General features: G+C 55.4%; 1 protein-coding gene across 2 annotated transcripts; it reads left to right on the top strand.

Moving 5' to 3' along the window:
* Nucleotides 1–9545: 9545 nt before the first annotated feature.
* Nucleotides 9546–13671, top strand: LCN2 (lipocalin 2). 2 transcript variants are annotated; one of them, XM_014482452.2, is made up of 7 exons: nucleotides 9546–9809; nucleotides 10343–10479; nucleotides 11891–11970; nucleotides 12175–12294; nucleotides 12521–12622; nucleotides 13334–13363; nucleotides 13531–13670. In XM_014482452.2, the coding sequence occupies exons 1-6, from the start codon at nucleotides 9672–9674 to the stop codon at nucleotides 13354–13356; spliced, it is 600 nt and encodes a 199-aa protein (XP_014337938.1). In that variant the 5' UTR covers nucleotides 9546–9671; the 3' UTR covers nucleotides 13357–13363; nucleotides 13531–13670. The 2 variants fall into 2 exon arrangements, with proteins under 2 accessions (XP_014337938.1, XP_014337937.1); XM_014482451.2 differs by having other exon boundaries at nucleotides 9548–9809; nucleotides 13490–13671.
* The last annotated feature ends 3851 nt before the right edge of the window (nucleotides 13672–17522 follow it).

Raw genomic sequence — 17522 nt, 5'->3', positions numbered from 1 at the left:
GCTTCAGTCGTGTCCGACTCTGTGCGACCCCATAGACGGCAGCCCACCAGGTTCCTCCATCCGTGGGATTTTCCAGGCAAGAACACTGGAGTGGGTTGCCATTTCCTTCTCCAATGCATGAACATGAAAAGTGAAAGTGAAGGCGTTCAGTTGTGCCCGACTCTTCTCGACCCCATGGACTGCAGCCCACCAGGCTCCTCCGTCCGTGGGATTTTCCAGGCAGGAGCACTGGAGTGGGCTGCCATCGCCTTCCCCGAGGATAATAACTTGTAGAAAGGCCATGAGAAGCCAATCTAGAACTTTTCGGACAAGACGGTCACCAGTATAGCATTGCCACGTTTAGCAAATAAAAACACAAGACACCCACTTAATAACTGCATGGGTTGTACTTATACTAAGAAATTACTTGTTGTTTATCCGGAATCAAAATTTAATTAGGCATTCAGTGCATCTCATATTTTATTTGGCAACTGTGTGAGCAGTCCCGTCTTCCACTCAACAGATGCATTCTGATTTGATCCCTTTAGTGAATGAGGACAGTGTTTTGTTTTGTTTTTTTTGGCTGTGCCACATGGCATGTGGATCTTAGTTCCCAGACTGTGAATTGACCCTGTGCCCCCTGCAGTGGAAACACAGAGTCCTGACCAGTGGACCACCAAGGAAGTCCCGTAACTGTTTTTAAGGTAAGTACAGGATGGTTATGTTACAGGATGTCATGCCCAGGTAGCACAGGACTAGCATCTCCCAAGGTCCTCCTATAGACAGGACACGAGCTTGGGTAAACTCCGGGAGATGGTGAGGGACATGGAAGCCTGGACTGCTTCGATCCATGGGGTCTTGAAGAGTCGGACACGACTTGGTGACTGAACAAACAAACAACAGACGGTGACTGCAATATCTGTTGCAGGTTCAAGGGTTTTAAAATACAGAATATGACTCGGAGGCAGTACCATGTTGAGGGCTGCAGCATCCAGAGGGTCCTAGGTATACACATCTCCATTCATTCAACGGCCATTTAAAAAATGTATTTATTGGACTTCCTGGGTGGTTAAGAATTCACCTGTCAATGCAGGGGACACCGGTTCCATCCCTGGTCTGGGAAGATTCCACATGCCTCAGGGCAGCTACGCACGGGCACCACAACCAGAGATTGGCCCCTTCATGCAGCAGTGAAGACCCAGTGCAACCTAAAAATAAATAAAATTATTTATTTGGCTGCACCAGGCCTTTAGTTATGGTACGTGAGATCTTCGACCTTCATTACAGCATGAGGGATCTCTTATTAACAATTCTGGCATTTGAACTCTTAGTTGCGGCGTGTGGGATCTAGTTCCCTGACCAGGGATAGAACCCGGCCCCGCTACACTGGGAACACAGTCTTAGCCACTGGACCGCCAAGGACAACAGCCATTTTTGAGTGCCAACATTACGTTTAGGCACTGTTAACAGGGCTCTGGATAGAGCCGTGAAAAACCAAATAGCCAACAATCCCCGCCCTCCTGGGGTTTACCTTCTTCTGGACAGAGATAGATGATAAACAATAAAAGGGCGACAAAGAAAGAGGGGATACAGTGCTTGCTGGGTGGGGAACAAGTGTGGTTGCAATTTAAATAGGTTGCTGGAGGGAAGGCCTCGCTTAAAAAGTAATAACAGGCATAGTGCATTTACCTTTATTTTTTTACAAAGGCTTCTGGCAACCCTACATCAAGCGAGCCTGTAGGTGTTTTTCCAACAGCATTTGCTTACGTCATGTCTCCGTCAGGTTTTGGTAATTTTTGAAATATTTCAAATCTTTCAACAGCAAAAACATTATGACTCACTGAAGACTTAGATAATAGTATTCTTTTTTTTTTTTTTTAGCAATAAAGTGTTTTGTTAAAAAAAAAAAAAAAAAGGGAGATTATGCACAAAGGAGAAGGCGATGAGAAGACAAGCAGATACTGGAGTAGTGAGGCCACCCATGCGTGAGCGCTGGAGGGCAGGACCAGTCCCCTGGAGACTCCCGAGGGCGTGTGGCTGCCCACACCTTAGAGTCAGCACAGTGAACCTCTGATTTGGGGCTTCTGGCCTTCGGAATGTGTTGTTTTAAGCCAATAAATGATTGTTTGTTGTAGTAACGCAATGATTTGAGAAATTCTCAGCCTATCTAGGGGCTTCTCTGGTGGCTGAGACTGTAAATCCTCCTGCCAATGCAGCAGACCGGAGTTTGATCCCTGGGTCAGGAAGATCCCCTGGAGAAGGAAATGGCAACCACTCCAGTACTCTTGACCTGCATCTTGAGAAATCTGTAAGCAGGTCAGGAAGCAACAGTTAGAACTGGACATGGAACAACAGACTGGTTCCAAATCAGGAAAGGAGTACGTCAAGGCTATATATTGTCACCCTGCTTATTTAACTTATATGCAGAATACATCATCAGAAATGCTGGGCTGGATGAAGCACAAGCTGGAATCAAGATTGCCAGGAGAAATATCAATAACCTCAGATATGCAGATGACACCACCCTTATGGCAGAAAGTGAAGAAGAACTAAAGAGCCTCTTGGTGAAAGTGAAAGAGGAGAGTGAAAAAGTTGGCTTAAAGCTCAACATTCAGAAAACGAAGATCATGGATCTGGTCCCATCACTTCATGGCAAATAGATGGGGAAACAGTGGAAACAGTGTCAGACTTTATTTTCGGGGGCTCCAAAATCACTGCAGATGGTAACTGCAGCCATGAAATGAAAAGATGCTTGTTTCTTGGAAGAAAAGCTATGACCAACCTGGATAGCATATTCAAAAGCAGAGACATTACTTTGCCAAAAAAGTCCATCTAGTCAAGGCTATGGTTTTTCTGGTACTCATGTGTGGATGTGACAGTTGGACTATAAAGAAAGCTGAGCGCCAAAGAATTGATGCTTTTGAACTGTGGTATTGGAGAAGACTCTTGAGAGTCCCTTGAACTTCAAAGAGATCCAACCAGTCCAACCTAAAGGAGATCAGTCCTGAGTGTTCATTGGAAGGACTGATGTTGAAGCTGAAATTCCAACACTTTGGCCACCTGATGTGAAGAGCTGACTCATTGGAAAAGACCCCAATGCTGGGAAAGATTGAAGGCAGGAGGAGAAGGGGATGACAGAGGATGAGATGGTTGGGTGGCATCACCAACTCAATGGAGATGAGTTTGGGTAAACTCCGGGAGTTGGTGATAGACAGGGAGACCTGGTGTGCTGCAGTCCATGGGGTCGCAAAGAGCCAGACATGACTGAGTGACTGAATTGAACCAGTACTCTTCCCTGGGAGATCCCATGGACAGAGGAACCTGGCAGGCTACCGTCCATTGGGTCGCACAGAGAGTCAGACATGACTGAGTGATTAATCACACATGTATGCAGCCTATCCAGATTGCAGAAGATGCTGAAAGTATGAAATTCACTATCAGGAAGCCTTGCTCTGGAGAGAATGCCCAGGGTGTGTCTGGGCAGGAGACGCCTGATGTAGGGGAAAGGGGGCCCAGGACAGGGAGACCCAGCGGTGTGGACAGGAGGCTGAATCAGCCTGTAACAGAATACCATAGACTATGTGCCTTCAAAATAATAGAAATTTAATTCTTATGGTTCTGGAGTCTGGGAAGTCCAAGATCATGGGAGTAGCAGATTTGGTATCTAATGAGGGCCCATTTGGTATCTGATGAGGGCCCGTTTCCACCCATTTCCTGGTTTGCAGATGGCCATCTTCTCCCTGGGTCTGCACACGGTGGAAGAGGCAATGGAGTTCTCTGGGGTCTCTTATAAGGGCACTAATCCCTTTCATGAGGGCTCCACCCTCATGATCTAATCACTTCCCAATGGTGTTCCCTCCTAATACCATCGTACTGGGCATTAGGATTTCAACATGAATTTCAGGGGGGACATGAACATTCAGTTCATAACAGTGTCTCAGGACAGGGGTTCCCAGGGGTGTGGATAGAGATCAAGGAGTCATAGTTCACTCAATCCTGACAGACCCAGGCTGGCTCCTAGGAGGGCAGTTAGGCTGCACTGACCCTGGGGAGGCTAGTATCCATCTGAGGCTTGAGGGACTCTGTGCCCAGAGGGAGTACCCACACCTGTGCCCTGCATCCTCTGCCTGCCCAGCATGCCTCTATGGAGGGTTCCCACTCCTGAGATGATTCTGAGACTCATGAGAAGGGGGAAGGGTGGGGTCCTCCCTCCAGCTGAGGTCCCCAGAAATTCACACCTCTCCCAGATCCCTACCTGGTCTCCCTGAGAATCAGACTACAGAGGGGCAGTGGCCAGGCCAAGGCCTTAGTGGGTGTTCTCAGGGTTTTATTCTCCTCCGCTCCCTGTACCATCCTCCCTGGCCCCTCACCCCACTGTCCACTGGTCCTTATAAGAGTGGACACGCCGCCCCTTTGGAGCCTGACCTTGTCCTCACTCAGTCTTGCTCATGGCTGGAGGGGTCCTGAGCTGGGGATCTTGTCCGCTGTCAGGATCAAGCCAGGCCTATGAATAGAGGTGCCCCTGCCCAGCTCCATGGGAGCCCAGAATCCACCCACCACCTGTGGGATGCTTGCTGCTTCCTGCAGATCCTGCTCGGAGCAGTGGCTTAGTCCACCAGTCCCCTGCGAGTGTCTGTGTGTGCTCAGTCACTCAGTCGTGTCTGACTCTTTGCTACCCCATGGACTGCAGCCCACCAGGCTCCTCTGTCCATGGAGATTCCCCAGGCAAGAATACTGGAGTGGGTTGCCATGCCCTCCTCCAGGGTATCTTCCCGACCCAGGGATTGAACCCACATCTCCTGCATTGCAGGCGGATTCTTTACCACTGAGCCACCAGGGAAGCTCAGAGCAGTGGCCTCTAGTCCACTGGCCCCCTAGTGGTCATCGTAGTCCCTCTTGCCCGAATCAGAGTCCAGGCCCTGCACTGAAGAGCAAGACCACCCATCTAAGGTGCATGAGTGGGCAAGGCGCCTGAGGACCAGAAGCAGAAGGCCTGGGCCCAGACCTCACTGCTGCTCAGTAGACCCCACGGACTTCCCCAGAGGGAAGAATCTGGGCGTATGGTGGGGGGGTGTCAGTGTGGGCTGCCTTTCTGAGCTTTGCCACAGGTAGGATCTCTGGCAGGTGGAGAGGGCAGGAACCAGGAGATCCTCCAGTGAGCCCTGGCTGAGAGATGAGCTATGGGGGTTGGAAAGCTGCTTCTGGAATCTCGAGACTCCAGTCAAGTCCCAGGAGGAGCAGGCCCCTCACGTTGAACAGCCCTTTCTCCGTCTTGGACCCGCAGTGGCCAAGGAGGGTATTGATGGACCCCAAGAGTTCCTGCCCCCCACGACTGGCCTCCTGGGGGCATCATGCCTGCAAGCTGCTCCCAGGTGTGGCCCTGCTCTCAGGAGCCTCGTGCCCCCTGCCCGGGTCCTACCGCTCAGCCCTTCAAGTCGGGGAGAGAGGGCTGTTTTTGCCCCAAACATCCCAGATTGGATTGAACACGGGCTCCCAAGCTTCCAGAAACGAGTCCAAGGGGTTAGACTGGATTCCTGAGATGCAAAACCTGTCAGAGAGCATTTGACTGACTTCCTGATTGGATTAGACTGGGTTGCTCCTTGGAAGGTCAGGCCACCAGCAGCCCCCGGGAGCTTCTCCCTGGGGCATGTAGAGGGGAGAGCCGCTCGCCAGAACAAATTCAGAGCAGCCACGGTTCTCCTGGCCTCTTGCCACAGAGAGCCAGGTGTGGGTGGTTTTTAAGTTCCTGCCTTTGCTGAAGAGATCCAGCCCTGGTCCAGGTCCAGAGAGCAGGTCCAGCCCTAGCTTCTCCCAAGAGGGGCTTGGCCCCGAGACTCCTGTGTGCTGGTCATGGCCTCACTCAGGACGTCTGCAGCTCCTAGAGAGACGGTGGGGAAAGCCAGCAAGGGTGGCCCTGTAGGACCAGCCTGGGAGCCACGGGGGAAATCAAAACAGGGGCCAAGGGAAGTCAAGCAAGCACCTGGGGTGCCCACACGGGGCCAGGCATGCAGTGCAGAACTTTCTGAAGCCCTGGAGTTCAAGAACTGCTCCCGGCTCTGGGCAATGTGGACATGTGAGTGCCCTCCTTGGCCAGCCCCAGGCTCAGAGGGAGGGGGCTGCGTGAGGAACGAGGCCTCCAGGGTCCAAGTCTAAACAGCAGGTTTACACCACAATCCTCACCCAACCCTCCTAGCACCTGGGTCTGCAGCTCATGTGAGGCGGTGTGCATGTTGAGCTGACCTGTCCCCAAAGCCCAGCTGGACTCCGAATAGGGTGGGCAGGACCTTTATCCCCAGCCCAGCCCGCAGGACCCTTCCCTTGCTGAGTCAAACTGCAGCAAGCATCCTGGCTGATCCCCTGCACCCCCTCAGCTCCACACAGCCCCAAACCCACCTCCTGTTGGCTTGGATTGGCCTGACCTCTGCTCTGGTCAAGGCCACGACCATCCTTAGGCCCCCCATGAGGTATGGCTGGCACTGTGGCACACTGCTGAGACTCTGGACAAGCCTCACCCACTTCACCTTTCCCCTGGCTCCTGGACCAGGCCAACCTCCAGGGCTGGGCCAGGGGAGAAGGCAGTGGCAGCCAGGTGATGAGGGGTAATGAGATGGCCATCACCAGGTGTCAGCAAAGGCTGACACACAGTAATAAGAGAGACCACACAGAAATAAGGACAGGGAGACAGAGAAGGCCAGCGGGTCTGGAAAAGGCCTGTAGCCAGCACAGAGAGATGGGCCCCACGAGGGTTTGGTCAGAAACTCAGAGGTGACCCCGTATATGTGCACCGGCCACGTGACTTCACAGGATCTGCTGGGAAGCTCTCTTTCCAGAGAGGGAAACTGATGGTGTCAGGGTAAGTGGACAGAGATTTGCAAGTGCCTGGAGGAGTCAGGATTCAAACAGGGGCCCCTGAGCTGGGCAACTGGCCTGTCCCCACTCCTGCAGCTGGTCCTGGTTTTCACATGCGGCAGACCTGGCCCAAACCCCCTCCCCAATTTATACCCAGGGAGCACTGGCCACCTTCACTTTTATTTATTTTTCATTTTTCTCCATGCTGCCAGGCTTGCAGGATCTTAGTTCCCAGACCAGGGATTGAACCCAGACCTGCAGCACCCAGAAAGCACCCAGTCTTAACCACTGGACCAGCAGGGAATTCCCTCACTCTGACTTTTTTTTTTTTTTTTGAGATTACTCAATCAGATCAGGTCTTCTCATTTATTGGTTATCAACATCAATGGGAAATCTTAAAACAATGAAGAGAACAGGTCACCCCTCCTTCTGTCTCATTCGGTTAGTTTTTTCTTAGGACCCACTCCTTTTTTTAAGAGTGACCTGAGTTTTTAGAATCTAGAATATTCCTTGCAGTGGCTCCTTGGTAATCCAAGGCACTGCCCCTCTCCTACTCAAATTCTTTGGTGCTCCATCCATCAGCCTCCCCAGCATCTAGCAGTCACCACGACTCAATGGACATGAATTTAAGGACACTCCACGAGACAGGGAGGCCGGAGGAACCTGACGTGCCGCAGTCCCTGGGATTGCAAAGAGTTGGACAAGACTTAGCAACTGACCAACCACAGACTCGAGGATTCCTTTTAAGGTCAAAGAGAGCAGCAGCGGTGGAGGCCCTGGGGCTTCGAGCAGGGATGAAAAGGGTGGGATGGCCTCTGGTGCCTCCGGAGGGCGCGGGCGGGCTTGGTGGTAACATCCTGAAGAAGCTTTGCTCATCTCTGCTTCCTGTGCTTTCACCACCGGACAGGGCAGGGCCTGAGGGGCAGGGGTCCTGTGGGGGCCTCTCTGCCTCAGGAAGATACAAGCCACCCACCAGCTCAGGACCCCTCCAAAGCCTCTTCCCTCGGGGCCTGGCACCCCAGAGCTGAGGTCGGGGGCGCTGGTGCCCAAGCAGCAGGTGGGAAGAGTCAATGAGGCCCCTGTCAGTCTCATTTGGGGCCAGTGGACCCTCAGTTTCAGCCACAGATCAGGCCTCCAGACAGCCTTGGCCCTCACGGTGAGCAATTTGGGTGACTGCCCAGGGGCTGGGACTCGCCACTGCCTCCCAAGGACGGCCAGGCCCCCAGGAAGGAAACTGCCTCCCTCTAAGGACAAAGCTGGGATCAGCCATGGCAGGGATATTTCTGGGGTCCCAGGCCAGAGACTGCACATGGCTTCAATGACCTCTCAAAGAGAAGACTGAGGGGATTTCCCTGGTGGTCCAATGGTTAAGACTTCACCTTCCAGGACTCCTCAGTGGTCCCATGGTTAAGAATCTGCCTGCCAAGGCAGGGGACAACACAGGTCCCATCCCTGGTCCGGGAAGATCCCACATGCCACAGGGCAACCAAACCAAGCTGAAGCGCCACAACTACTGAGCCTGCTCTCTGAAGCCTGTGAGCCCACACTCTGCAACAAGGAAAGCCACTGTGACAGAAAGAGCTAAAGAGAAGCCCCCGCTAACTACAACTAGAGAAAGTCCCTGAGCAGCAAGAAGACCCAGTGTGGCCAAAATGAAAAAAAAAAATCTTCACCTTCTAAGGCAGAGGGTGGGGGTTCGATCCCTGGTTGGAGAGCTAGAATCCCACGTGCCGCATGCCTCTCTCAGCCAAAAAGTCAAAACATAAACCAGAAGCAGTATTGTAACAAGTGACTGTTTGTTACAGTACAGACTTTAAAGACTAAAAATGGTCCACCTTAAAAAAAAAAATCTTAAAAAAAATAAAAAGACAAGACCAAGTCCTTGCACTCCCTGTGACTCAAAGCACTTGGTGTCCGGAGCAGCCCAGTGGATAGCCTGCCCTCAGGCCCTAGCCCCCTGCCCCCATACTCAGTGCAGAAACTCGCCCTGTGCTGTCCCCACCCCCAGCAGCATGGTGCCTGGACTGTACCATCCACGCTCTGCTTTGCTGAGCATCCACACGTGGGGCTCTGGTGTCCAGCTTGGGGGTCTCATCTACTGGACCCACAGCAGGGGCAAGTCCTTTAGGGGCTGGAGGAGAGGAAGGGCCGACTCGAGGAAGATGCGTGTCCTTCAGCCTCTGGCCTGGTGTGGGGCTCCCTGGGTGGGGGGTCAGGGGGCAGGATCTGGGCTCCAAGAGCTCAGGGCTCACACCGCACACTCTGTCCTTCCTGGTCAGAATTCTCTCAGCTGCCCCACTCTTCCTTGTCCCTTCTGAGAACCAGGCCTAATTGACTACATGGGCTACGAGGGTGAGTAATTCTCTATTTTCACTGGGGGGTTGGAAGCAGGAGTCTCATCACACATACCCCAACTTGGGCTAGGGCTGAGCTGGGCCTTCTGGAAGCCAGAGATGACAGCTCATCTGGATCAGGGACCACCAACCATGGACAGAGCCAAGCAGAGTGAAGGGAAGGGGCACAGAGCGGGTGTGGAGGGAGCCCTTGTCCCTGCCAGAAGTTGCGGAGCTCCGGGGAAGGTCCCCTCCCCACCCCCTGGCCTTCTGCCCCTGGTCTTGCCCAATCCTGACCAGCGGGGAAAGGGGCAGAAATCTTGCCAGGTGTTTCAGCAGGAGTGCTGGCAGTTGCCTCACCCTTCCGGGATTTGGCAAAATTTGAATCACTCCACCCTGGGGTGGGCCACGGGTCAGGTGGGCCATAAATAGGGTCCCCCCAGGGAGCCTGCTCACTCGCTTCCTCCTTTAGCTGCTGCCTGGACCGCCAGCCTCCTCTGCCCTGAAACCATGTCTGTAGGTCTCCTGTGGCTGGGTTTCACCCTGCTGGGGGCCCTGCACACCCAGGCCCGGAGTTCCTCCTCCAGACTGCTGCGGGCCCCACCTCTGTCCAAGATCCCGCTGCAGCCCAATTTCCAGGCTGACCAGGTAAGGGCCCCGGAGGGACAGCAGCAGGGGGCGGGCAGGGAAGCGTGTGAGCAGAGGGGATGGGAGGTGAAGGGTCTTAGCAAACCTGCAAGGGCAGGATGCCCAGGCTTCATTCAGCTCAGCCTGCCCTCTGGCCCTCTGATGGAAGCCAGGCTCCATGGCCCCACATTGACCCTGACCTTGCTGGCAAGAAGATCACCTGGACAGACCTTCTCTAGGTCCACACTCTCTCCCATCATCTCTGTAGTGAGTGGATGACGGGAACACCTTCAGTCCTCTGCATGAGGAGGAAACTGAGGCCCAGGGAGGACACCCCATCCCTACCATCCTCAGGGCTCCTTCCTGGCCTGGCCTCCCCTAGCTCCCACTGGCTTCACCAATCCAGGAACTGAATGCCCAGTCCCAGGCCTGCTGCTCAGTGAGAGGGGCTCCTGGCTCGGGGGCAAGCTGCCAGGGGTGCCTGCAGGGACAGTGCTGTAGAGGGGCCCTAGGGTGGTTTGTGGGTTCTGCCTATTACAGCCCCCCTATTACAGTTCCAGGGGAAGTGGTACACTGTAGGCGTGGCAGGGAATGCAATTAAGAAGGAAGAGCAAGACCCGCTTAAGATGTACAGCTCCAACTACGAGCTGAAGGAAGACGGCAGCTACAACGTCACCTCCATCCTGTTAAAGTGAGAGCTGCCACGTCCTTGGGGAAAGTGGGGGAGACTCGAGGGGCTGCTTGAGTGTCTAGAAGCAGATTCATGTCACAGTCAAGGGCTGACCAGAGGAGAGGCAGTCACTCATCCTTCTGCGCAGCAGTGGATTCAGATATTAATATTTGTTCATTTCTTCCTGCATTATTGTTATTTAGTCGCTACGTAGTGCCTGGCTCTTTGCGACCCCTTGAACTGTAGCCCTCCAGGCTCCTCTGTCCATGAGATTATCCAGGCAAGAATACTGGAGTGGGTTGCCACGTCCTTCTTCAGGGGATCTTCCCAGTCCAGGGATCAAACCCGCATCTCCTGCTTTGGCAGGTGGATTCTTTACCGCTGAGCCACCAGGGAAGCCCTCTTCCTTCATCCGATCAACATTTATCGGTCATTTCAGTGCAAATAGACATGGACACAGGCATCAGGAAACAAGACACAGAGAGAAGGGGTCTCCTGGATGGAGAAGAGGGTCCCTGAATCCAGCCTGGAGACCTACCCAAGTCTTCATCGAGGGTTTACAGGGAGGTAGCCTCCAGAACTGGGCCTTGAAGGAGCCACTCTGCCTTGGAAGGAGGCACAGAGCATCCATAGCAAGGGCTGGTGGACTCTGAGTCAGAGGGAAGCACTCTTTCAGGAAGCAGCAAGTCATCATCCAGCTACCCAGCAGGAGCTGATGAATGGCTTGGCAGCGGGGGCAGCCCACACACTGCCAGGTCCTCAGACACCAGCGCAGAAGTGATCTGGGGAGGAGTGGGTCTGAGCAGGGTCCCTCTGGGTGTGGTGGAGAGAGAAAAGGTGGCTGCCAAGGAACACCCAGCCCCTCTGGCACCCAGGGAGACTAAGGCTGGAGCATGTGTGCAGCAAGAAGCAGAGGGAGAATGGGTTTGGGGAGATATGCCCTGGAATACCAGGGGAGAGGGTGGAACTCAGGTCAGGGTTGATCCAGGAGCTAGAGGAGTCCTTGGCATGGAACAGACTGGAATCTTGGAGGGTGAGTCCCCCAGGAGAGGTTACAGACAGGGAAGCAGCAGAGGGAAGATAGGAGTAGGGGATAAATGCCTGAGGAATGGGGTGGGGGTAGGGAAGACCACCAAGGAGAGACAGCCCTGAAGAGGAAAGGGCAGTGGGTGCTAAAGGGAGGACCTGAGCAGGGTCAGGTGGCCCAGGGCAGACCAGGCAGGGACACACATGGGTAGGCTCAGAGGCCCATCTGAGCTGGTGGGGAGGGGACCTCCTGCTGTGGTGGGGGATGGGCTGTCTTGGGCTGGGCCAGACCAGGGGTGTCAGAATCCCAGCTCCTTGAGCTGCAGCCCTGGCCCCCACCATGTCCAGCCCCAGGAGTGCAAGCCCCTGTCCCCTCTGCCCTCACTTACCCATCTCTCGCCCACAGGGATGACCTCTGTGACTACTGGATCAGAACTTTTGTCCCAAGCTCCCAGCCTGGCCAGTTCACCCTGGGCAATATTAAGAGTGAGTCCTGAGGAAGGTGGGCCCTGGGGTTGGGCTTCCAGGAGGTGGGGGGGCAGGGTCCTCCTAGAAGGGGCACAGACCTCCCCGCCCCTCCACACAGATGCTGTTCGACGTGGAGAGCCCCTGTACACAGGTAGGGAACAAAGCAGCTCCCTCCTCCCAGGGCGGGCTGACCCCTCCCTGTCCTTCCCATCTTCCCCGCAGGCTACCGGGGGATAAGGAGCTACACCGTGCGGGTGGTGAACACCGACTACAACCAGTTTGCCATAGTGTACTTCAAGAAGGTTCAAAGGAAAAAGACGTACTTCAAGATCACCCTTTACGGTGGGTCCTTCCCTTGTGACCCCGGGGACCCACCCCCACCCAGCCCCCCAGGTCCTCTCTGGTTCAGGAGAGGTCCTTTACAGTTCAGCTCCAAGCCTCTGTGGGGGTCCAGGGAGGGAGGCCCTTCTGCAGACCCTCCATGAGGAAGGGGTCAGAGGCCTTGTTCATACGTTCAGCAATGTTTATAGAGTGTTTGCTGGCCACTCGCTGGCCACCTTGACCACAGGGAGGACCAAGGAGCTGACCCCTGAAGTGAGGGAAAACTTCATCAACTTCGCCAAGTCCCTGGGCCTCACCGATGACCACATCGTCTTCACTGTCCCGATTGGTAATGGCCAGTGCGGACTGTCCAGGCGGAGGGGGGCGGAGGAGGGGCCTGGCCCTCTGCTCAGTCACTGAAGCCCCTCCCTGGGAGCCACTCCGGGTCAGGAAGACCCTACCCCAACCCAGGCATCTGTGGGGCACCCAGGGATCTGGGCCCCAAGTGTTCCTCCTTGACAGATGAGGATTTCAGGCCCAGGTCCAAATTTTCCCAGTCTCTCAGCCCCAGGGCCCCTTCCCCCTACAACCCAGGCCCTCACCATCTGGCCACTTCCTTCTCCCTCCCTCTTGTCTGGGGCCCCTTTCCTCCTCCCTCGAGGCCTGCTCACCACTGACTTGAAAGGCGGCCTTGTCTTCAGGCGGCCTGGCCTGGGCAGGGGGCTCCAGCCGGCCACCCAGGGAGCCAGCAGCCCCCCAGAGCTGGGAGACTGCCGTGGCTCAGCAGGTAAACAGGTGGCGGCCTGGTGCCCGAGCGGATGTGTGGCAGGGCCTCGCTGGCCTGCTCTGGAGAACGGGGTCCCCCCGAGCTGCTCATCCTCAGGCCTTCCTCCCAAACCCCTGCTCCCATCCCTGAAGGGAACCCCCAGATCTGCAGTTGCTGGGCCAGGCTGGGGCCTGGGGTGCCCAGGGGCAGGGCAGGCATCCCAGTGGGCAGAAGTCACACACACACACATACACACACACCCCTGCACATTCTGACAGACTCTCTCCCCCACAGACCGGTGCATCGATGACCAGTGAGCCTGCAGTGAGTATGGCTGGGGAGGGGGTGCGGATGGGAGCCAGGGGGGTGCAGTGGGTCCGGGGTCTCAAACTACCTCTGCGCCCCCCACCCAGGACAGTTGCTGTCTCTACTTTCCCATCTCCCTCTCAGGTGCCTCCTGTCTCTCTTTTCTCCCACCCACCTCACGCCAGCCTTTGCCCGGCACAGCACCCAGTTAACCCCCGCACCAGCCTGGACACCAGTGACAGGAGAGAGCCCAGAGACCCTTCTCTGGGTCCTGCAGCCCCGAAGATGCAGCCCTGCCTTGCCTGCTAAATAAATACATGCCCTGCCCCCAGTCTGTCCTGCTTGACTCTGTGTTCCTGGATTCCTGGGCCATTGGGAGGAGGACAGGCAAAGGGTGGGCTCACACTGGCATGGCTCCCGGAGCCCCTGGGGTCCTCACAAGAGACGGCGGCCCCAGGGCCCATGGCCAGCTTTGGCTGGACCATTCCTCGTCCCCCACCCCAGGCCAGCAGCAGGCCTCACATGACCCTGACTTCAAGGAGTGACTGGCCCAGCAGAAACACTGAAGGGGCCACAGCTCATTTCCACATTTGGCCACCTGCAATAGGCATCACCGCAGAGGCTCAGCCAGGGCTGGGGAGCTGGAGGGGGGCTGCAAGGGCTGAGGTGCTGTCACCCCCAACTTCCTCAGGACCCCTGTGGATGCTGGAAGATGGCAGCTAGGCCAGGAGGGGTGCACAGTCGGTGGGGCAGAGGCACGTCCAGCCTGAGGCTGTGCCAGGGGAAGGAAGGTCTCCAGGCATGGTCCCCTGCCCCTCTGATAGCCAAACTTCCCTGCCCCTGGTTGGCCCAGGGATCACTCTCTGGCTCCTACTGGTGGGTGGCTGTGACCATGCTGAGCCCATTCAGCGTCCTGTCCTCACCCACACCTCCCTTCCATAATGACCTCCAGACCACCAGGGGCAGAGCTGGGGATGACAGGGAGGCGAATACGCCACCAGGAATCCAGATTCTAAAGACTCAAGGGCTCCAGGCCTGCACCCACCACTTGGCTGGGCCTGACAAGCCCTTGTTCACCCACAAGCCGGAGCTGGAACTCCTCCTTATTGGCATCAGGAATCCCCTCCCTGCCTCTTCTTCCAGTTGCAAGATCAGAGGCTGGAGAGGTGGGGTTCTGAAGAAACCCAGGCTTCTCCACCCTCAGACTTGCACACCCACCCAGTCACCTTTTCAAACTGTGATAATCCTGGATAAGCTCTTTCTCAAATTCTTAAGGTCATCACCTCTGCAAAGGCCCCTTCATCAGGGTGTTTTCTAATGAGTTGGCACTTTGTATCAGGTGGCCAAAGCATTGGAGCTTTAGTTTCAGCATCAGTCCTTCCAATGAATATTCAGGGTTGATTTCCTTTAGGATTGACTGATTTGATCTCCGTGCTGTTTAAGGGACTCTAGAGGTCCAAGGACTAGGACCCAGTTGTCTTTGGGGACTGTTATTCAGCCTGCCACACTGGCCTGGGGACAGAATGATGACAGACTTTGTGAGATGGGGAGTGAGAGATGAACGGGGACCCTAGAGACAGGTCCCCACTTCTGATCGGGGCTGGCTGGGGTAGTGGCTGCATTGTCCTGTGGTCTGGTTTGTGGACCTTGACCACAGGAGTGGCGTGGGCAGGGTCCGGGTTCGCTTTGGCTTCTGGGAGTAGAGAAGGGGCCTGCCAGGTACTGGGCTTCATCACCTGCACTACCCAGCTCCCCATCCTCCCACCCTCACTCAGTTGCCTGGGGGTGAGGCTTTGGCTGGGCTCTCCTCTCCTTTCCTCCCACCTGCCTCCCTCTTCCCAGATCTCTAGCCCCAGGCCCCAGGCATACACTCAGGTCCAAAAGAAAGGCCACTCCTTGAATACTATGGTGGGGGCCACGCCCAGTTCTCCATGGAGTCCAGCTTCTAAGAGGACAAGCCAAGGGCCTCCCCTGCCTGGTTCCCCTGACGGATGGGAGTCCTGGGGTTGGGGAGAGTATTCTCTGGGGCTGGGTTGTCTCCCTGGAAAGAGGGGGTTGAATGCCTGGCAGAGGCGTGAGCAAGGCTGAGAAAGGAGGGCTGGGCACCTGCCTTTGGTTGACTGGTGAGACACCCTCCCAGCGACCATGGTATTTCACTAAGACAGAAGAGCCCTGTGTCCTCTGATGGGTACAGAAACACCTGCATCTGTGTGTGGCACACAAGTGTGCAGAGACACGGCAGAAACACAGATCACATATGTGGACATGCTGATGCAATCCAAACACATGTATCCTTACAAGCACAGGACACCCAAAGGAAAACGCAGGCACATGTTTTCTCCCAGATGTGAAATCATACCTGGGATCACAAGGGCCCACTCTGTGTGTGAGTCCACAGACAAGGGGTGAAACACAAGGATACCCAGGCACAATGAGCAGCAGACCTTCAGAGAGACATACAGGTTCCCAGAAACATGCCAACGCATGTAGGGATACACACCATACAGACATGGCAGGTGGATGGGAACGCTCATGCATGGAGCTTGTTTGGGGACACCTGATGGCACATGTCCACCCATCTGAGTGCCCAGTTCCCCAGGCACACTCCCAGCACCCTTCCAAAGCCAAGACTCTTCCCTCTCCAGTGGAAGAGGTGCCCAGGTGCTACCTGCCACCTGCTCCATCCATGGGCACAGTACCTTAAGAGAGGGCTGGGGAGTGTGGCCAGCCACAGGTGGTGGGGAGTAAGTGGAGGCCTGGCAGGCAGGGGAATAAGAGGAGGGATACCCACCCCTTATAGTCAAGGAGGGTGAGCTGACCGGGTGAGGGATTGTTCACTACAATTCTTCCCACCTGGTTCAGCATGGGCCTCGCCTCCACTCCACCTGGTTCAGGGAGAAGGTGGGGCTGCCATCGTGCAAGTCAGTGGTGGTGCTGACTGCAGGACATGACTGCATCTTCCACGTTCCTCAGGAGAAACAGCAAGGCAGCTTCCGGGACAGAGAGGATCCCTCCTCGTTGTCATCATCAGGGAACACACCTGGGCCTGACCCCCACCTGAAGGATGGCCTTCTGGCAGGAACTACCAGTGTGAGACCAGAACCAGGCCTCAGAGCAGCTACAGTGACAGGAGTCCCAGTAAGTCAGCCCCTCTCCCCTGGATATGAGCCTGACTCAGCTGTGTCCTTGGCCAGGATCACACCGGTGGGGCCAGCTCAGGAGAGAGAATTTCTGGCTGGATGGTTTGGGGCAGGGCTCCCTTTCCAAGCTGGTAAAAGGGTAAGGTATCATGGCAGCTGGGCAGAGCTTACCTCGATGGCTTCCTTGACTGACAGCCACAAGCTGCACTCCGCTGACCATGACTCTCAAGGAGGCTGTGAATGGATATCGTCCCTATACATTGTTGTTGTTGTCCAGGCGCTCAGTCGTGTCCAACTCTTTGCAACCCCATGGACTGCAGCGTGCCAGGCTTCCCTGTCCTTCACCATTTCCTGGAGCTTGCTCAAACTCATATTGATCAAGTCGGTGACACTGTCCAACCATCTCGTCTTCTGTCTTCCCCTTCTCCTCCTGCTTTCAATCTTTCCCAGCATTAGAGTATTTTCCAGTGAGCCGGCTCTTTGCATCAGGTGGCCCAAGTATTGGAATTTCGGCTTCAGCATCAGTCCTTCCAATGAATATTCAAGGTTGATTTCCTTTAGGAGTGACTGGTTTGATCTCCTTGCTGTCCAAGGGACTGTCAAGTCTTCTCCAACACCACAGTTCGAAAGCATCAATTCTTCGGCGCTCAACCTTCTTTATGGTTCAACTCTCACATCCATACATGACTACTGCAAAAATTATAGGCTCTATACATTGGGGCCTTAGAAACGCGTCTCCGATTTCGCCCACGGGGTGGCGCCGGCTAGCTAGGGAAGAATAGGGGTCCCAGCTGCCCTGCCCTCGTGCCAGGTCGCTCGCCCGAGGTGAAGGCCGAGCTTCCACCGCCTGTTTCTCTGGGGGTCACCCAGGATGGTCCAACTTGGCCGCCAGGACACGGGCGGGCCTTGGGAAACCGGCCAAAGTGGGCGGAGCTCGACTGTGAGGCAGAGTGTGGGCGGGGCTCTGTGGGGGCGGAGCCTTGCGCTCGGCCGGGGGCGGGGTTCTGGGGGCAGGGCACCGTGGAGGCGGAGCTCCA

Source organism: Bos mutus, chromosome 11 (genome assembly GCF_027580195.1).
Source record: "Bos mutus isolate GX-2022 chromosome 11, NWIPB_WYAK_1.1, whole genome shotgun sequence".
NCBI lineage: Eukaryota > Metazoa > Chordata > Mammalia > Artiodactyla > Bovidae > Bos > Bos mutus.
This window is presented reverse-complemented; position numbering and strand designations above follow the sequence as displayed.

Excerpts from the sequence above, each read along its gene's own strand:
- LCN2 (XM_014482451.2), top strand. The coding sequence starts at position 9,672 with ATGTCTGTAGGTCTCCTGTGGCTGGGTTTCACCCTGCTGGGGGCCCTG. Across the intron at positions 9,810-10,342 it reads CCAATTTCCAGGCTGACCAG|TTCCAGGGGAAGTGGTACAC; the intron begins GTAAGGGCCCCG and ends CCCCTATTACAG. Across the intron at positions 10,480-11,890 it reads GTCACCTCCATCCTGTTAAA|GGATGACCTCTGTGACTACT; the intron begins GTGAGAGCTGCC and ends TCTCGCCCACAG.